The sequence below is a fragment of the Dicentrarchus labrax genome, unplaced genomic scaffold (assembly GCF_905237075.1).
Source record: "Dicentrarchus labrax unplaced genomic scaffold, dlabrax2021, whole genome shotgun sequence".
In the NCBI taxonomy this organism is placed as follows: Eukaryota; Metazoa; Chordata; class Actinopteri; family Moronidae; genus Dicentrarchus; species Dicentrarchus labrax.
Genome location: NW_026136720.1, coordinates 14,553,972 through 14,576,351, shown reverse-complemented (window position 1 = coordinate 14,576,351; position 22,380 = coordinate 14,553,972). Strand labels below are relative to the sequence as shown.

Sequence of the window (22,380 nt, the reverse complement as noted above, 5' to 3'; positions counted from 1 at the left end):
TCACTGAAAATGCAAGTTTCATTATATAGATGAGGAGAGATCGTTAAGTAATTAACATGTTACCTGAACATTTGTTTCTCCTCGCGTTTTAGGGGGGGGTGATATTTCCTGATGAATGACTGACAGATTCAGAGCAAAGGTCACTGGAGCTCCCTGGAGATCCTCTGAGACTGGCCTATTGACGTCAGCCCAAACAAACGAGTTTACTAATGTTCCCCATGTTGCCAGCTAAGAAACAATCACCTTGTTCATCTGACAGCGGTGGTTAAATGAAACTTTCAGCAGGCGACATCTTCAGTCTTTAGGGGGCTGAGCACAGCTTGATTTAACTGTTACAGCACTGTGTAAGCTAAAGGATCTGAGTGATAAATATGTTAAATAACCCTCTGCTTAAGTTTGTAACAACATTTACAAAGCCAGAGGTGGCATCTTAATCCTCTAAAAGAATTGCCTTTCTCTTAGTCTGCAGAAGACTTTCTTCCACCTAATCCTCTACAGTTTTTCCATGTGCTTGTCTATTTGAACAAAGAAGTAAAGCAAACCAAATATATGCTTTCTCCAGGCAGCGGACCCTAAATTTCATTAATACTGCATGTATGTGAATTTGACGCATAAGACAACAACATCAATCGCTGAACCAGTGCTTCTGCTCTGTGATTTCTGTCAGAAGAAGAGCTCCATTATCACATAGTGAAGATTAAAATCCATTGATTCAGCTCTGCACTTGTCGGGCTCTTGATGTACAGTCAAAAAATATATATCAAAAACAATGCTCTTGTTAAAACATGGTGCTAACATTACCCACAATGCAACCTGACCATTCGGTCGGTCAGTGTGACTTTGGCTAGCTAGTTCGCCACCCCCTGCTAGGGCTTGTGAAGATTCTCAACTTCAAAAACGTTGCAGCACATTTTTGATTTGCCATCAATTCTCATAATAATTCTCAATCTACGCTGTTGAGTTCTCGCTTTAAATGTTCTCAGAATTTAATTTTGTGTTAAAATAACACACAGAAACACACCTTTCCTCTGCTCGCTTGTAAGCTGGCAAGTTCATACAAGTTAACAACCGATGCATCCTCAGTAAAATGGGCATGTTGAGAACTTCCAGGAATTAAGAACAGACAAGAACGCAGACTGAGGAAGGCCCCCCTGTGTTATGCTAGTAGCGGTTAATGTAGCCTCGAGCCACTAGCCTCAAGCAAAGATGAGGAGTGTGCTACTGAGGTCTGGCAGGTAAGCTCAACTCTTTCTAACTACACATGCCCCAGATTTAAAGAAAATGTTCAAACATATAGTCCTCAGCTCAGTTGACGCTGACTCAAGTGACATCACTTGAGGTAATTTACCAGATTTTGTCCAGCTCCCCCATCTTTCCCAAAGACCTGTAACCATACATTGATGTGTTAAAATATGTGAAGTTCTGCTTTAAATCAACCACATATTAAGTTGCAAAAACAACTGTTTTTACCTCCAGGTCAAATCCTACGCCATGAGCCTTGCACATCATCAAGAACGCATTATAGTATAACACGGAAAGGTTTAGACTAAAACAAGTGGTTCCCAATGACTGCATAATAATGAACCTCAGGAGGTTGTAAAAAATAAAAGCAAGAAAGAGAAAGTGTATGATTGTTTGCATTCGTCTTTCTATTAATCTAAAACAAGACACAATCGTGTTATGCTCTAGTCTATCCGGGGCTAAAGCATAATAGGTGGTGGTGTGTGTAAAATGGGTAGAGATGGCTGAACCCCATACACATGTCCTTAGGGTCACTGTTGAGTTTAGGGAGTGTGTGTGATTAGTAAACATGATGAGTGTGGGGCACATGTGGTAAACTGTTGGGCCTTTCTTAATTAACTGCGGGGAGGAACAATTAATGTTCAGAAGACATGCCAAATACAAGATGAGCTTAATTGTATGATGCCAATCAAAGAAACTACAGTTTTGGGACTGAGAATCTTTGCATTCAATTTGAGACAAAAGCACTATTGACTGCACAAAAGGACCACTCAACGCACAATACATATGGCCATAATAGAGGGGTACTGAGCATGTGACTGTCATAAGTAACACTAGAGAGGTTGATTACTTAAAAGTGGCAGGGCTCAAGAGGATAAAAATGTTCCTGGTTCTCAGGCGCCGTTGGGAGACAAAAAGAGCAGGCCTAAGCCCCTGTGAGCTCAGGAGATAGCCCATAACTCGCTGTGATGGCTGTGTGTTTGCAGTTGTCAAACCCAGGACCCTCCCACAACAATAAAATTGTCCAACAGGGATTTAATTGTGTTTATAATATGCAGGCCCCTAATGATGGCCACTGCTAAAACCATTACCCACTGCGGTGGCTCAACTGCTGTACTGAAGCACCAGGCCACCAACTAAATGAATGTTTGATAAAATAATACAAGTCGCAGATTAACAAGCGTAAACTCAGGCATACTGCTAATAAAAGAACTCTATTGTTTAAGGCCTGGCACCAGGTTGATGAGGTGTTCAAGCATGCATACACATGCATAATGAAAATGGTATGAATTATTAATGTGTTGATTATTTAGGCTCATCTATCAAAATGATAATGAATTCAGCACCTAAACACCAATTGAGCTCAGTGCGTAATTACAGTATTTAGTTGTATTTAACAAAAATGAAGAGCAAAACATTGGTCTATCTGTGTGATTACTGTAGTGGTATAATATTATGCTCTAAAGTCTCAGCTTGCATTAGGACTGGTGGTCTCTTTGTTGTTAATTTTTTTCCTCAACAACAAAGAGATACAAACATGGTAAAATATACAGCTACAAATACAGCATAAAAAATCAGCCTCCTCGTGTTTAAGAAAAAATGAACATTATAAAAACTGTTATTATGGGCAAATGTAAAAAGGTACTTTGGCTGCAATCTGGTGTTCACAGCATTTCTCTCCGATTGGCACTGGCACTTCTGAACAGCCTGCGTTCCTCCAGTCATCATCAGAAGCATCTGGGTCATGGCCAGCTGGTCACTGTATGTGAGGTCCAGATCAATAGCCCACACCTGCAAATAAGACATCATGAACTCTGTGTCACAGCAGAGAAAAACAGACACTATACACTTATTAATTCCAAATTAATCACAAAAATGGAACATCAAAGTATTTCACCCACCAGTCCTTATAAAAGGAAGGGTCAGTACCTTTTAATCCTTACAATGTTATCCAAGTTGAGAGGCAGGGGAAAGGAAAAACACGGTTAATGGTGTATGCTCGACAGATTTAGGTAATTCAGTTGTGGAATGACACGTGCACAAAGTAGATCCTTCCCTACACATTTGGATTCAGTCTGCCCTGGGCTAGTTTGTTTGGCTCAGGTCTGATGAGAAGCTAAGTTCAGATATGTATGGTAAATGGCATCATTATAAGTATATTAAGGGGTCAGGTATGGTCATAGCCTTCTGCTTAAACAGAGCTAATTTTCCCAATAATAACCTAACAGCTATGCCCTCTCTTCAAAAGTGGCAAATAAATCACCAGTGAAGGAGTTGTTAATAACTAAGTGGCAGTCGACTGCCTCCTTTTGCTGTTCCTATTTGTCAAAGTAAACGCTCCTGCCAGTGAATGCAAATCGCTGCCTGTCTGAACCCCGCAGTCTCTGTAACCTGAGCACTTTATCTCCACTAACACATTTCGTATAGGCTATTTTATTTTTTATTCAATTCACATATATTTTCTTGAAGGTAGGCCATAGGCTAGGGCTGCAACTAACTGTTACTTTCATTAGCAATTAATTTCTTGACTAATCATTGTTTTCAACAAAATGTCAAAACTGCACATCAAACCCAAAGATAAAAGCTAAATATTAATTTAAAGTGATATAAGACTAAGAAAATCTGAGAAATCTTCACATTTGAGAAATCAGAGAAAGTTTGGCACTTATATTTGAAAAATAATCAAAATGATTAATCAATTGTCAATTGTTGTTAGTTTTTTGTCAGACGAATAATTGATTAACAGCTCAATAGATCAAAACATACTGAACGAATTTTAAAGGGGCTGTAATATAAAACTTCAAAAGACCAGGAGTTGATGAAATACCTGAAATAATGTATTAAAATATTATAGTGACAAAAAATATTTTCTTTAGAATAATTTTAGACAACGTGTGATCTGATTTATAAACCAGGAGTAATGGTTTGAACTACACTGTTGTAGCTGGTAATCTGTAGCTGTTTTCCAATGCCTAAAACATTGTTAATGAATTGTAATAGCATAAGTAAATGTATACATTACAAACATTTTTTTATAATGATCGTTTCAATGATAAAAATACAGGCAAGGTGCAATTTAACATTTTACAGCAATATTAATGTAATTTCTACATTTTGACTAAGCTTTAAAAGTGTTATAAACAGCACACATCAGAACGATCTAAACAACTGCAACTTGTGTACATTCATGTTTAGCGACTATGCGCTGCCCACTTCACTGTCAGAGTACCACTGATGCTAGTCTCTATGCATCCGGTTGGTACCTGGGTCTGAGTGATGGACACACTCCACCGCGCCATTCACTCGACTCACTAAAAATCATACTCCAATGTTTCATTGTCGTTCTTAACAAAGCCGTGGGAAATGTAAGCCTGGATTGTACCTGTTTTCTATTGCCTTGCATTTTCATTAAAAACCCTGATGCTGCAGCTGGGGCCCCACCGTTCCACAATGTGTGGAAAGACTGCAAGGGCAAACATATGTGACCCACTTCTTCCCATCAAATAAAGTAGGCAGCTTTTAGCAACAGGTTTGAATCTAAATTGATGTTTAAATCCAGACACGTTTGCCCTCTGTCTGAGCTCTGTGTGTGGGGAGATGGTTAAGAATCTGTCTTTAATGTTCCTGCCTCTATTGAAGCACATGCTGTTTATAGTCTGTTCTTAATTATGCTGTCAGTGAATCCCATTCAATTTTGGGTCAACATTGAAACTGAAAATTAATTTTATAGCTGTCATTATATCATTCTAAACTGTTTTTTTTTTTTTTTAAAGGGCAGCTTCCATCCCGATGATGAATTTGAGAAATAGCAAATTTTTTGATTTGAGTTTTTGTTTGAAAATATTAAATCCTGAAATGTAAGAACTACTGTGAGTTATCTTTTTACCTTAAAATTAATATTTATAATATATAACAAATATATTCATAACATATATATATTTATTATATATATATAAAAATATATGTATGAATGTATATAGATTATATTGCATATTATATTGCATTGTCTGAACACTGCTTTGCTCACACTGTGTGGTTACATCTAATCCATAAGATACTACCCTCTAGTGGCAATCGTGCCCTCAGCTAGTGTCTGCTCCAAATCCATATTTTACACTGAGAATCCATTATGAATGCAAACCTAATTAAAACTACAAAAAACAAGAGAAAAAAACAAAAACAAATAAAAGAGACTTTTTTTGTGGAAGATGTTTTGTGATCTGATGTATTTTTAATGAAAGAAAAATAAAAGTCACTTTTTTCATACCTTTTTGTAAAACTGTAAAGTAGCTATAGTGCTTTCTCCACCGTTTTGAAGGTTTAGTATTTTATAGACCGTATTATAAACAAAGCATTTCATTTTACAGCTCTGGATCAATAAACAGTCAATGTAGCCACATGTTAGGAGCAGAGGTTAAACCATCATAAACCAGTCCATTTCCAATATCATAAATCAAGACCGTTTCAACAAAACTTAATCCTGACAAATGAGACGAGGCTTCGATGGTGCCTCGCTATAATATCGAGACAAATTTCAGAAGACCACTTCAGGTAACCAGCTAGGGGTTAAACACTGACAGGGCATCCCTGTGAAGCTGCCAAATCACTTTAGAGTGACCTATTGTCTGAAAGATAGGACCCTCTGAATTTCTCGGCATCATAAGGTTAAAGGGCAAACCTTAAATGGTGGAATCAGTGTATCGACACAATAAGACCTGACAGTTTATTAGATGGCCTTGTGACACATTTGGTCCCTGCGCCCACTGTTTGCCTTGCCTGTTTTTCAAATCCCAAGGGAGCAGTAAGGGAGGCACCTATCTGCTCATATGGATCCCTGATCCAACCTAAAAATTGATCTCTTTCACCAATATGGGGTAATAGAGACGTTTGACACCACATGTTGCAACAGCCCAGACCATAATTATCGTGGTAGCATGAGCTAAGGCTTTCTCTTGCCCTGCCTGTGTCTCACCTTCTGCTACAGATCCATGGAGACATAACCCACTATAAGGTGCTGTAGACAGGCCTTGTTCATACACATGCAGATGGAGTGCAAGGTCTCTGGGTGTACAAAGGTCTGAAGAACAGTGGAGCCTATAGCTTCCAGTTGACAGGAGCGGTGAAGCTGGTCTCCACAGGACAGGATGGTCACCTCACCTCAGGGCTCCAGCTGCAGATCTACTGTCAGACAGGTGACACTGTCTGACCGGGGGGTCGGACACCACCACACCACCTTGACACACAGTGAGAGCAGAGATATGGCTGCCGTACAGACAACAAAAAGTTACCAGTATCTGAAACTCTCCTAGCAGCTGTTTAACAACCACCAAGAGTAGCATGAAAATTATTAAAATTGTCAGTTCACACAGACAACATCTGGGAACTAGGACGAACTGTTCGCATATTCCAAACGGCTGTATTTGCAGGTGAAAAGCATTCAGTGCCTGACAATAGGTATCTGACCTTGCCTGAGGAAGGTCTTTAGGAAGCAGGCCCAGTTGGGATAGCAGGAGGTTTTAGCAGGCCGAGCGTAATGGGCGAGCCACTCTGGGATCTCATCTAAATATTTGAGCAGTACAGGCTACTGCAGAAAGAATGTTAAGGTCCATACATTATCTACTGAAAATGAGTTTGTGACAGATCTGAGGACATTATGTAGTCAATAACAAGTCCTGGCTACTTTATTTTGTCCCATTATCAAAGCTTTCTAGGTGTCGACTACATTGTTGGAAATGCCCTTGTGTTATCCGGATGACTCCAGTGACTGCTTGTTATCCTTGAGACCTTTGGTGGCTGCTTCAATTTCTGTGCGAGTGTCTGACGGATACTGCAGGAGGGTCTATCTGTGAGTGACAGCCTATTATCAGAAGGCCTCAGGAGTCTAATGGCTTTAACTCACAGCCAGAGACAGCACCTGCCCTCAATAACAACTCTCTCAACTGGGCAGCTGATGAATGCCTAAGCTAACCCCATCTATCTGGGGATCAATCAGGGCTTGACTGGGATCAATATCACTCTTGTTTCTGTAACTAGGAAATGCCATAATGGTTTCACCACTTAATTACGCTGTTAATTTCTAACTTTTGTTTTAGGTGTCTCTTAAACAGTAAATTGTGTAAATTGTGTACACCGTTTCCTGACAATGCTGTGATATAGTTAAAGTAAGAACTTTATTAAACCTTTAGCTCTCATGTTATACCATATAAATTGTATTATAAAACTACATTCTGCTTATGTTGACTGTATGAAGAATCCAAGTGCTGAGTCTTGTTTTAAATACAGGGTTCTGTATGAAAGAATGTATGTGTATGACCATTACACAGGAATTTAATTTGGTGATACAAAACAAAATATATGTGTATGTCTGAAAGATGACTAAATTCTGAATAGAAATAATGTCTTTGTTCCTTCATCGTTCTATCCAGAGCGTTACTTTGTTTTGAGTGTATGCTGTTTGGCTTCACTGGAGACAGGACTAGAGATTATGCTGTTGATATTCCAGTCATGTAACAGCCATCATCATATTCAAGTACTGTAAGAGGCGAGGTCAAATGCTACACAGTGATTCCCCCTATACAAACCATAAAGCACACAATGGTGCGGCAAAAAGTGTAAGGGAACGGTTGTCATTTTCAACGGAAGAGCAAGCTCACCCCAGGACTTTGCCTATGCAGTTCACAGAAACAGCAGGACAGGAGGAAAAGAAAGAGAGGTATTTTGCAATAAATTATTTGGACTTAAACTGCGTACAGTACCCTGTGATAGGATTCAAGCTTTGCTTGGTGTCCACATAAAGCCAAGCAATCTGGTCATAAATAAAATAGATGTTACCCTGCCTCTTTGATTGCTATTTCATCTCTCCATTACATAGTGAAACAACTGAGAAGCTACAGTGAGTCTCGGAAATAGACGGATATAATCTGAGTGGTCACACATTTCATATGAATATTAATTTTCTGTAGTACCATCCCAATAAACTTCGAACCGTAATCTACTACAGCCCATGACTAATTTAATGTGTAATATTAAATTAAACATTTTGTTACTCTCTTATTCTCATTATTTTCATCCCTGTTTAAATTTAACATCACTGCAAGCACAGCAAAAGTTCCTCTGGTTAAAGATTTCACAAAAAGCACTCCTAACATTCATTGAAATCAAGGAAAACACAAAACAAGCATCCATTAAACATGAACTGCAGAAAATGTTCTAATGTCTTATTAAGGTAATTCAGGTTAATTATGTTAAGGCAGAACATTATATATTTAAAGTTCTCCATGCAATCACAGACTGCACAATATTTAGACAGAAAACATCTGTATAAAATGTCCCCGTACCTCTTCAGTGGTAGTGATTATCAAATGACCCATTTCGTTGACAAACTTAACCTAAATAAGGTGTAGCTCAAGATCTGTTTGTACACAGTGTGACAAAAAGAAATACTCCATCTGTTGACGCTATTAGGTGTAATTTTTACCCTCTTGTGCCTAATGATCCATATGCAAGCTGTGTGAGCTCTTAAGTGTGTGTGTGTGTGTGTGTGTGTGTGTGTGTGTGTGTGTGTGGCCCCCTTCAGGCAGTGCATGGGTGCAGATCTACATGTCTTTAACCTCTCTCTGTGTAAATGCTAAAAGATGCCTGGGGGCTTTCTGCAGGCTGAAACATTGTGCTGGAGGCTGTGGGCCTATTCAGACCTCTGTGGAAGCTCCTTTAGTTTAGATGTGATTCCTCCTCCTTCACGTTGTATCCTTTAAGGCTTTCTTTTGCATAGCCAGAGGGGATCTGATTGTTGGTATTATTCTGAGAGACCACATGGCATTGTTGTGAGTCCGGCCTCTTCATGCTGAGCCCATCAGAACAAGCAATAATTAAAAAAAATGTGCACACACTCTGTGTAGACTATCGCTAGGAATACTCTCTAATCCTCCTCTACTTTTACTGTGATTATAAAGGGTATGAGACATTCCACTGAATTGTAAAACCTATTTGCATAATGTACACTTCAATCATCACTTATTTGTTATTTTTTTGGTAAACAATAATCTTAGTGAAGAACTGGTAAATTCTGAATTAATATTTAAAATGCTTCATTTCATAATTTGTGTTTCATTAATAATGAATTAAATTGCTACTCTTTTCATAAACATAGCTTTAAACATATATTGCTTAACTGCTTGCAAATATTCAGCGTTGTGAGTATATATCCTATTCACTAGCTGTCATTGCTATTGCAATTAGGCCTACTTCTTTTCAGCAAAGTGCCACGTTAATGAGTGTTATTTCTCAAAATATTCTACCATGTTTAAACATCCATCTACAGTTTCTGCTGTGAGGAGAGGGAAGCGAGGAGATACACTGATATAAAATATTCATATGTTTCTATCTAATCAACAACAATGTTCTGTAATTTTTTAGCATATAGAGCCAAATTGCTATCTTCAAGATACACAAGTACAACAGCAGAAGGACGATGTAATACATTTAGGGGGCTAATACATTTTAGGAGAAAACAATGTCAAAACAAAAAACCATGCAATGAGGAGCACAGGATGTGGGCTTTGCTTTGATTAAAAGAGCAAGGTGTAGAATAAAGGCCAGTTAAAGTGTTGTGTCCATATGGCCCAGAAGCCCCGAGGCTGTCGGCCTACACTGGGGGCCTCGGCACTCTTCCCTCTCCATGGGACCCCAGCTGGTGAAACAAACCCCATTTACTTTCCTGTGCTGCCTCAGCCACCATTATGGACCTTGGCTGTGGCTCAGCCATTCTCTGCCATAATTAACAGCCCCAATGCCACAACAATTACAGCCCCGCACCACACATACACTATGAATCAAAGAACGAGCTAATAGGAACAAAACAGAGTGAGCCACAAGAAGCTTGAGATGACTGCTGTTCTTTCAAATGAAATAAAAAATAAAATCATTGTGCTCCAAGCCCACAATCATTAGCCAGTAATTAGTTTACACAAAGCTCCCAGTTAAATGGCAAAATACGGTAATTAACACATGACAGAAAATCAAAGGCTACTTTGTAAACATATGAAAAATAAGAGCCAGGGGCTCAGACGCTCTGTACAGAATGCATCTGTACTAAATGAATGGTTTACCAATGATTAAATTCATTTTATTTGTTTTTGAATAGGTCTGATATTAAATCTGAATTTATTTTTTGAGGAAATAGAGGAAAGGATATTTCTAGAAAAATACAATGTTACAGTTTCAACCCTACACACAGCATTTGTACTAAAATGTTCTCATTACAAATGGCCCGGACCCATCCACTGAGTGTTATAGACAGACAGAGACAGAAAGCTTAGTGTTGTAATGCCAGAGCAGCAGATCAAAACATCCACCATCACCTTCGGGATTAAAGTGTTTCGTGTGACAATCTAATCTGTAATCTGCACAATAGTTTTACAAAATATGTACACATGTAGAGACAGAGAAATGCTCTTTTCACCAGAATTTCTGTAATGTGATTTAATTGTCACTGCCAGGTGAGCTAGGGCATTACTACCATTAGAGAGGCTTTTGTTCTTCCCAACACACCGACACTAGCTGATGTGTGCGCCTCAGAGAATGGATAATGTCTGTGTGTATAAACAGATATTTTATGTATTGATTTAATGTTGTGTGGCTCTGGGGATGATGCTCAAAATACTGTACTACAGGGACCAGCATTGGGACATTAAGACAGCCTACTCTGGGCTAAATGATGGGATCTCTGACCCCAATGTGACCTAAGCTTTTGTTCCATCAATGACAGAAGTGAAACTAACATTTTTTTGAACTCTCTCATCTCAACAAGGAGCACAATCTCCATTTTAATATCTAGCTGTTATTGTAATGATATCTGTTAAGCATCTAGTTGTTACCATGTTAACTTTAAATGGCCGATCCCTCATTGGTATGACTGTAATAATAATAGCAATAAACTTTATTTGTATTGCACTTTCCTAAAACCAGTGCTTTGGAGGGAGCCATAAAAACAAGACATAATAGTAAAAAACATCAATTTAGGGAGAAGTAATAAGGGAAATAAAAAAATAAAAACACAAACCTAAAATTCAACAAATTCAATAAAACATAAAAGTAAGTGTATAAAATGTGCCTTAAGAAGTGGTCCGATAACAATGATACTCCTGCGTTGTTATAGCAGCTAAGAGTGCATACATCACAGTATGCTGTGAAATGATCACTATGCAAACCCATCTTGAGTCAGTGCTGCACATCCATGTTTTGAATCATGAGCTCGGCCAGTGTTTCATGAAGCTAAACCAAGAGAGAGACATGTGAATGTATGACACGTGTATGACTGTGACTTGTTCGTATCCAATCAAGAGCTCTCCATCACTCTAGATGGAACTGTATTGCGAAGAAAACTGTACAGATACGAACAATATATTACATTGAACATGGGGAACTTAGATTATACGATATCTTAACTAAAAGAAAATCTTGTCCACCAGAAAGAGTGAGTGAGTGTTTATTGATTGATATGGGTAAAATAGATTTAATTTATTTAATTTATTTAACTGTTGGCGAGTTGTACTGCTAGTGAATGATGCCAAGACCTACATAGTTACACATAACTACAAGTTATATAAATTATAAATGTAACATTTTCTTCAGTTTCTACAGTAGTTGTTTTTCACAGCAACCATTTTGACACAAAACAGTAGGGTTAACACAGGTGTTACCAATAACTCTAATTAAGGCCTCGTTCCATTTAGTGTTGCAGAGCTTTTCCATGTGCCAACATGCACATTAGCAGCATACTAACTCTGTTTGACCCGAACGTAGTGGAACCTTAATTAGTATCAGTGTAACACCTGAGTTTATCCTACTATTTAAACGCAAAATGACTGCTGTGAAAAAAGGCTATTATTGTCAAACTATTCAGGATACTCTCTCTTAGAACACATCCTTAAGAGGGGTTGAGAGAAGAAGGTCAGAAATCAGTGATCTCCAAATAAGAGGATGATTTATTTCTGATGAGACGGAGAGGTGGTTATTGTGAGCAGCAACATTTTCCTCTGGGTACTGTTGAATTCATAGAGAAGATTGAGAAAAAGAAAAAAACTGAGAATAGGGACAGGAAAACACATGTCCAAAGAGAATCCTGTGCATTTTTTGAGGACACCTAAATCTGTCTACAATCACCAGACCACCCACCTGTCTCAGACATTGGTGCATGCAGATCACAGTGGAAACAAGCGGGCATAATAAATTGCTAGGAATAAGTGACATTTAAACAGACAGTAACTATTCACAGGCATATTAAATTGCTAAGGTTATCTTTGCTTGATCTGGAGTTGGTTGGACTACTGTTTACAGTACTCCCTACACACCCACACGCACACACATATACACTGTGTGTGTGTCTTTCTCTTTTTCTCTCACCACTGCTACAGTGTGATTAACACCACATCTCTTTAGACAAGAAAGCCCAAAAACTCTGGGGAAGAAATTAAGTTAGTAGCATGCATTAATGGGAAATGAATGTGTATAGCTAGAGAGGGAGAGGATGAGAGAAGAGCACAGTGCATCATGGGAAGTCCCCCAGCAGTCTAGGCCTATGTCAACATAACTAAGGGATGGTTCAGTGCTCACCTGAGCCAGAGCCTGACCTATAAGCTTTATCAAAGAGGAACGTCTTAAGCCCGCTCTTAAATGTGGAGAGGGCGTCTGCCTCCCATACGAATCCCTTTTTCTAGTTCCTGTCACTACACATGCCCCAGCATTCTGGATTAATTAACGAGTCTTAACGGACTTATTGGGACAGCCGGATAATAAGGAATCGTAGTAAACCAGTCTAGAAGTAATGCATGGACTTTTTCTACATCTCCTTGTGATAGGATGTTTCTGATTTTGTTGTTTGATGTTATGTTATAAAAAAGGCAGTCCTTGAAGTTTGCTTTATGTGGGAGTTAAATGACATAACCTGATCCTGAAAAATAATGCCAAGATTTAACATCAGAAAATCGCAGGTCATACAGGTTTTGATGTCCTTAAGGCATACTCGTAATCTAACTAATTGATTAGTTTCATCTGGCTTGATCGATAGATATAATTGGGTATCATCTGCATAACAATGAAAGTTAATTGAGTGATTCTGCATAATGTTGCGTAAAAAAATATAAGATGAATAGAATTGGTCCAAGCACAGAACCTTGTGGAATGCCATGACTAACTTGGATGTGCACGGAGGATTTATTGTTAACATGTACAAACTGAGATAGATCTAAAAAATAGGACTTAAACCAGCTTAGTGCGCAGCAGCTCCCAGCTAACCAATCTTCGCCCCAGTTTCTGCAGCTGTATCTTCAGCCACACCTATACCGAGGTCATGATAATGATCAGGTGGGGTCACGTTACTTGAGCTAAGTCACACAAGGATTTGGTCTGGTTTTTACTTTCACTTACATTCAACTAAATAACTGTTCTATTTTCTAGATGTGTTTATATTTATTAGAAAAAAATATATTATTTTCATTTGAGTCGCAGAAAACATTATTGTATAATAAACCACAGAGCAAAACACAAGGCACAAAAAGGACAAGGTGATTTTTCTGTATAAGACGTGGTTAGTTTGGTGAAAGAACAGAGATGTTCTTTCCAAAGATCCATATCTTACTTGGCCATATCCTTCTTTCTGCAGAAGTCTAGTGTAACAAAAAAAAAACTTTATTATGAAGAAAGGGCATAGAATTTATTTTCTCAAAAACATCTTTATCCTTATCTGTATCCAAGGACAAGAAAGGCAGGTGTCCTCAGTGCTAGACGGTTGAAGTGACGATGTTTTTGTGTCTCTAACCAGAAGGTTTCCTTTTGTAATGGCACCATCAAGTGTGTAAAAGTATAACAGCATATGATCATGTGACTAGTTTATATCCATTCGAGAATAGCCCATCCCTCTGAGTGTAACTCCGGTATTGCGGAAGTACAAAAGGTTTTATGGTGGAAGAAATGTTGGATTCATTATTGCACACTTTTTGTATTTCAGCTTTGTACGTACTTCTCTGTCCGAAGATTAGATGTACTATGTATGAAGAGGAAGCAGTGTATGGATCCTACGAGTTTGAGAGTGGCTGTTTATTTAAAGTTATTGACCAAAGGAAAAAAGGAACAACTACAACAAGAGCTGGGCACTGGATTGACACTCATCAACCACTGCTAGGTCAACCACATGGGCCATTTCACCCACAATATCGGTCTGCTTCCCCTTGATCAGGTTCCTCATGCACGTCACATGTGTAGACAGTACTTTAGTTGTGTGGACAGGCACATGTTATGGGTCTGGAAACCTATTACTAAACTAGGGGGAAAATATTAATAAGTTTGTCTTCCAAAGGTTGTTCCCTGACCTTAATTAGTAATGTGAACCAACCGTGATTTGATTTGTGGAGTTCCGAGGTTTGGCATGATGGCCATCGCCATGTTGGTTTTTTTGCAACCAGCAGAAGTGACTGACTACTAACTACTACAAAATAGACTACCAACTACTGCGAGTTGGGCAGCGCTTGGTTTCACCTCATCTGTAGCAGGAAACAATGGCAGCTTGCTTGGTCAAACACTTTCTTGTATTTCAGATAAACAGTACACTAAAATGTTTCTGAAAAGATTTTAAGCAAGAAATAGGCAACCGAATCTTGAATAATAGTTGATCAGCACTGCCTGGTTTGACAATTTTGATCTTTGTTTCGTGTGTTATGCTGGATGCCTGAAACTGAAAATGACAATCCCAAGGCGATTGACTTATTGTCTATTTTACTCTAAACTGGACCATAATTTACTAAATGAATATTGTGCTGTATGGAACACTTATTAAGCGATTGATTGAGACCATAAACCCTTACTGAGGTAATAAATCAATTGAGAAGTAGGGTGATTTTCTATTACATTACATACAACAAAGCTTCTTATTGCTACCAATGGAGCTGCCCCCTGGTGGCCATTAAAAAGAATACATGTTTAAAGTATTTCCGCATTGGCCTCATTTTACAGACCCGGAAGCTCCGTCCGCTATTTATTATACAATCTATGCTGTGTACACACAACAGATCTATTATTGTAATAGCCAGCAGGGGTTTGACCTCTTCTGTATTCCAGCAGGTTGAATTGATAAAAGCTGCCTGTGGGAGGCCTCCCCTATCCTTCACATCTTTAATGTGTGCTAGCAATGAGCTCCTTGGGAATATAACTAATTACTTCACATCTGTATTTATTTGATCCACATGGAATTATCCCTTCTGTCACTGGCAGAATGTGCTGCCAGCCATGGGTAGCAGTGATTCATCTCAGCAACACGTCTGGCACAGTTTAACAACAAAACAGCAGGAAAATCAATAGAAAGAAATGAAGAAGACCATGTCATGTTGCACATTCAATCTAATGCAAAAGGATGTAAAAAGATGGATAGAATGTCTGGATGTAAAAAGACAATATAACAACACCTTAATTTTATTGTAAGAAGTTAATCAAAACAATTTTGAATTTTTAAAGTACTGCAGTTAGATGGAATGAACAGATAATTAAAGCAGCTAATACTGAATTTAATTATTTACTGCGCCAGCTGGAAACCATTAAACGTATTTTCTTTAATTAAGTATAAGTTAATATAGTTCTGGTGTGTTTACTTCCAAATGCACAGATGTTTAATTTCAGAAGTAGTAAAAGGGAATGAAAAATAATATCACTGACAGAGAGTGCAGCTCTTACAAGACAACTGTATAGTAACAATCTCCTCTAGTACCCTCTAGAGGAGAATTCACAAACTACAGATGCTTGGAGCACCTCTACAGTACAATACAATCAATTTCTCTACAGTAAATTCTAAAGATTCTGCAGAAAAGTCAGTCTTTAAAGTTTACACTTGCACTTGAATGTGTTTAAACTTACCTGAAATAATGTACAGCCTCAGGTGTGAGGATAGTAGGAGTATGAGGCCTGAGTTGTCCCGATATCAGCTCTGTCTGCAGCTCTATCACACTTCAGGAGCCTGGTCTAATAGTGCAAGATGTCGTCACCCAGATGTCACAACATTTTCATCAAAAAATGTTTAAAAAAAGACTTCACAAATTACATGTTCACAGTGAAGACATAAAAAGTTATTGTGTGTGTGTATATATATATATATATATATATATATATATATATATGGAGGTGGGGCAGTGAAAAGCTCCTACCTCTTATATCACAGTCTGCTTATTTGGATGTTCTGTAGGAGGACAAACCTTCTTAACTTCCGTCGCTGAGAGTATCCTGTCAAAATAAGGTCACAAAAATGTGCACACAAAGACAGATTCATATCTTGTCTAATTAGCTTTATTCGAGATCTGTAGAACTATCCTCGGATGTCGCACTGCTAGGCTTGTGGGTGGGGTAGTTTAGTCTAATCACACAGTAGTGCAATCTGATGATTAATTTAGCTTAATAATTAGCAGGTGCAATGTCTGTTGTGTGCTGGGAGTCCTATGCACCATGTCCAGCCACCACTGAGCTACATCCAGTGGTACCTCCAGGATTTTACTCAATGTCTGTCTGGATTTCTGCCTGAGAGAGAATCCTCAACTGAATCAAGGTAATTAAATGATTGGATTCATGCTAATTAACAACAATGGGGTTCAACTTTCTAATTATCCTTGCTCACACAGCACTCTCTGTAGCCACCCCAAGTGCAAATAAAGCATTCCATCTGCTAGTAATTAGGCTTAATAATTTTAGACAATCGCTCAATGATTTACAATGCACATGCCTGATTACAGTCTAAATGTGAGTGCCATGGTAAAATTAGAACAAGAATGGATCATAGCTTGCACTTTATGTCTAGTGCAAAAACACAGCAGCTTCTTCCTCTTTTGAGTGTTTTCTCTTTTTTTGCAAAGCAATAAAATAAGACCTTTGTGTCTCTTGCAAATATTCTGCATAATGGCTTTTCATTTGCTTAATCTGCAAATTAAATGGCGATTGAGACTAAATTGTTCAGTTCCCTGGCATGGGGACTGTCATCATCCTGTGAGTGCTTTCCTGCAGAGAGTCATTTGAACCAGACAGAGTGCCTCCACCAGGGCCACAGACTGGGGCAGCAGAGTGGTGAGACAGGGGATGACTGCTGCTAGATCAGATGTGTGTGTATGTGTGTGTGCAGCAGGCAGAGAAAGCTACCTAATGAAGGGATGTGGATAATGGTCCTCTTGGAGGACGGGGTGTGTTTCCAGTTGGCTGCCAGATGCTGGGGATAGAGAAAAGGCGTGATCAGACAGGGGAATGCTTGAGCGTACACACACACACACACACACACACACACACACACACACACACACACACACACACACACACACACACACACACACACACGCACACACACACACACGCACACACACACAAATCATCACATCACTGCATAGCTAGAACACATCAAGCCAATATCTCTCTGGGCTAACAGAAGCAAACCAAGCATAAAATACCACCTTAATTAAATTAAGCGTTTACTTTAGAAACATCTTCTCACAATTAATTCAATCAGCAAGGTACATGATGCTACTGCCAGGGGAAGATTAGCAGGCTTAATTAACAGGGTATGAATGTTTAAAGAGTGAGAACATACATTTAGTGCATGTATACACACAAAACGATGTTAAAACTAAATGAACTTGTAGGCACTAATTAATACTGTGTCAGTGCTTCTAAAGATGTTCAACCCAGATGACAGCACAGACATGACATCTACGCTGAATAGGAAAAGAAAATTACAGAGAATTATGCATCAAGGAAAATTGTGCTGTCATATTGCTCTGTTGAAGAGCTAAATAGAAGCACATTTTTATTTCCTGAGCTTAATATTGTAAGGTTCTGTAGGAAGTTGGTCTTTAAAGCTTGACAAGGGCAGCAAGAAAATCTAGAATTTAATTATGTCGTTAATTTTAATTGCATTAAATTAAATTAGTTTTGCCATGGTTTATACTTTATTATAATAACCCACTCAAACCAATAGCTATGTCCCACTCTACTACAAACCATATTATTTTAAAACTAAATATCATCACAACACATTTTTTAATTTAAATATTTAAATAATCTACAATATTTATTATACATTTAGCTACTTTTACATGTACTGTAACTGATCATTAGAAAGGATTGGTTACCTTTTTTGCCTGTGATCTTTAGCCCTCACAATCTCCATGTGTCTTCTTTTGCTGCCAATGTGGCCGCAGTTTTTTTTGTTCATCTGTCTCACTCTCTCTTTCCGCTGTTCCCCTCTGTTCATCCAACTCCTCTAATCTTTTATGTTTATCTCGCTTCTCTCTGTTGTTCTACTATGTCTCACTGCTCCCCTCTGCTGTTCTGTGTTTCTGTTCATCTCAAACCAGAAGTACTAAAGCAGCACATTTTAATTAAAGTTACATACCATGATTAATGACCCGGCTTTCTTATTGACATGGCAGCGCCCCCATTTCTGTTCTTACTTTTACACTACTTTACTCAGTAGTGGAGACTCTAAAAGGATGTAACTCAAACGCATATTTTGAGTAGCCCACCATAAAATGCTGAATGGTAAACAGAATGTTATAGTAACCAGATGAAATGAAAAAAACTATTTTTTTTTGTCTTGTTTTCTATAGAGTCAACAGCTACATTTAAATAGCAAACATTTGACATTTAAAGACAATGCAGATAATTTAATTTGTATAATGTCTTATTCAATTTAATTTACAAGTCATAAATAAAAGTCTGACTTTTACTGTGAGAAATTGGGAAAAAAGAGAAACAAAGCAATCTTTGAAAACATAAGAGAGCAATATTTAGTAAGAGAGAAGGAGAAACAGAGAGAAAGCACACATTGGATATAAGCAACATCACCTGGGCTCTGCTGCTGTAATTCTCCAGTTGTCTAAAACGCCGGGCCTGCAGGGCCTTCCTGACACAACGCATCTGAGTGTGCAACAACCATGAGATGGTGATGGTCCCTGCCGCCCACTTGTGCCGCCAGTGGCACAAGTAGGCTGTCCGGGCTAAGTAGCGCCTCCAGCAGGGGGAGATGTGGATGACAGCTGCCTCAATGCCTCCTTCTCCCTTGTAGCGCTGAACTGGGCACAAGACCAGGCCCAATACCTCCTCCCAGTTTTCAAGCACTGAGAGGAGGCTGATAACTGGAGGAGCCTTTTTCCAACCATTACCAAAACCATTGCTAAACTCCATGAGCTGTTCCCTGCTCACTTTGGCTAGAGGAACAGCAAAGCTGAGCAGCTTTTCCAGGTCCTCCAGAGCATCTACCACACTGCTTCAGCACAAGTTAAAGCTCTGCTTGAAGTGACAGAAATCTGTCGCCATTGGGTTGATCCGTCCCTTTATGAAAGTAAAGGGGTATTTACAGGTATATTCTACAGGACACAGGGAAACAAGTGAGAGGCAACCAAACTAGACTTTAATAATACAGTTAAAGGAATTGAAATAATGAAATTTAATTTAACTGTTTGAAACTATTAGTTTTCTTACCTAAAGGCTTTTAGAGATAAGACCTTGCATTAAACCTCTGTGGTCCGCGCTCTTAGAGGTTGTGGAGGCACGCAGTGTATTGGTGGTCCACAGGGGTGTGCTTTCTCTGCCTGTTCTTTTGTAGGTGGATCCAAGTTCTGTCTCACATTAAAGCTGCTTGTGCCACCTGGACTTCAGGTGTATCAGACCTAAAGTCACAAACAGTGACTACATTTTGGAGTTACAAAATGGTAACAACACAGAAAAGAAAAATGCATTGAAGCCTACATGGATCAGTCAACAATATAATTTAGAGATAGATATATCAAAATATTTATCCTTAATGTATGAACCAAAAGAAGTTGGGATACTGAATCTGGCAAAATGTATTATCTTCTATAGACATTGTGTGAGATATGGCTTTTAATTAATAGTGACAGCTGAGGAGTGACATGAAAGGAGGCTGAGATGACATGTAGCAAAAGGCCACAGGTCAGAGCCAAACCCATGGCCGCTGCTGGACGCCAGCTCTACCTGGTGAGCTATGTGTGAGCCCCAAAGCCAATAATCGGTCTATTTCTATTTAGGAGAGCCACAAAAAAACTGGCACTGGCAAAATTGTAAACTGTCCTGTAACCGTCTCCTGCAGTAATTAATCACAAAGATTAAAGATTAATCATAAAATACTATAACTCAGAGCAATTCAATTCTGCTAATTTTTTTCATTACACACTATCATAATTAAATTAAAAGTAGATTCAATGGCCTATAAACAGATTCAAATGTCTCATTACTCAGAAAACACAAAGTTTGTGCTGCTGATCCTCCAGACTTGTCACCTAATGTCCTCTCCTTCGTTCTCCTCAGACCACTGAGCTCTCTGACAGACCACAGGTAGTAGCCAGGTGCTGGGAGATTCTCCCCTCAAAGGCACACATCTGTTTCAGATGGGGTTGGGAAAAGGTGGCACCTTTTGTAAAATTGCTAAAATGCAAAAGCTCATTCGCTGGCATGGGTACGGAGTGGAGAAGAGCTGGCCTGAGTTGCAGGAGGAGGCAGCAGGCAGAGAGCCAGTGGTTAGCAGTTGGGGAAGCTACGGCTGTCTTATTGGCATGCTGGACCAGGTACCCACTTCTGTCCTGAGACAGCTGTAAACCACTAGCCCATAGCACAGCAATCAGGCGCTTGTTTCTTTAGAAGAATGCTGATGTGCTGCAATCTGCTGCTTTCCGCTTTCTGCAGCCAGCACTTCCATCTCTCCTATATCAGAGTGACAGTCTTGGCCGCTATTTCTCATGTCAGGTATAGATTCCCAAAAACATATTGGAAAATAAAGTGTGTGAAATATATCTAAAACTAATGCCGACCTTTGCAAAGATTAATTTGTTTGCTGTGATAAGTACTGGCTGTCATCACTAAGCCAAGTGACCTTTATGTCACTGTCTCTCTGAGCATGAGACTTGAAGGATCTATTAATGCAGACCTGTACCATCACTCTTCACTCCAGCATAAAGTGTCTATTCTGGGGATTAAGGGAGTATCGGGACAAGGAGCAATGATATCCATTTCATCTTAGTTGTAGCAGAAACTCTTGTAATGCTTCCTAATCAAATTCTTCCTGAGGCTTGTGCTGTATGTTACAATTAATATCAACAAAGACTCAGGACACAGGAATTCATTTCTCACTGCAAGAAGCAAATAACTCGAGGACATGATACTATTCTGATTATTGTTTGTTATTATAGTTGATTATAGTCTTTTTCTAGCAGTAAGACTTTTGTGTGATGAGAAAATCTGCTACTTAACTAAGAAAGACAAAATACCAGATGTAACCTGATTTTCGCAAGTTCTCCTGGGTGTTCACTTTTACAAAGCCACACCTGAATGAACTGTCAGCCACTCCATGATTGTCATGTAGACAACTCAATCTGACAACAAATTGTAGAACATAATTATGGGAGAAAAAAACAACTATCACTTCTATTCCATAAATAAATAGCACAGAAGGCTTAAGGACAGACCTGAGTCAAGTAACGTTTACAAGGTCATAGTGTTTACATTAAACCCCCCTAGAGTACCACAGTACATCACAGTAAGGTACCGTGATTTATATATATTTCTTATGAAAATCACAGTATGCTTTTAACATTATGTCTAGCATCAATACTTCTAACAATATTACCATGATACTGTTGTCCCAAACCCCATATTGTTTTGAAAGTACTGAGACAAACCTCTCTGCAAAGTGCAGTTTCTATGCAAACGCATGCAAACATTTAGTAATCTACATTTATTGCCAGATTACACCTAGTCTAGTCCTGCCTGTTTAAATTTGTAATACAATATAGTCTAACTGGCCTACCTACAGTATACATTATTTTACCCTATATTACTTTGTCACTAAAAAGTACTATTCATTTCTGAACATAAATATGAATCTATTGTTTCCCCTTTGTGGACACACATCTAGGAAACTGGTAGGTTTCCTGTGTAATGTCTCTTTTATGTTCACAATACCAATCACCTGAGTTTATGCAGTTCTAAACATATTTGTTCAAAGTTCTAACAGTGAGAGAGTAAAGGAAAATATAATCTTCTGCATCTATTTACAATTAAAGAACATATTAGTTAACTGTCAGCTACATTTGTATGAAATAT

The 22,380-nt window shown here is 38.7% G+C and overlaps 1 protein-coding gene across 1 annotated transcript; it reads right to left on the bottom strand.

Annotated features, from left to right (window-relative positions):
* Positions 1–21,636, bottom strand: iqch (IQ motif containing H). The gene is given in 13 exon segments (XM_051383528.1): positions 1–175; positions 1,471–1,551; positions 1,553–1,598; positions 2,892–2,955; positions 2,958–3,054; positions 3,278–3,293; positions 6,225–6,448; positions 6,450–6,475; positions 6,706–6,884; positions 16,443–16,506; positions 17,410–17,476; positions 19,108–19,628; positions 21,603–21,636. Coding segments are annotated over 13 exon segments (1,506 nt in total). The 3' UTR covers positions 1–88.
* Between the last annotated feature and the right edge of the window lie 744 nt (positions 21,637–22,380).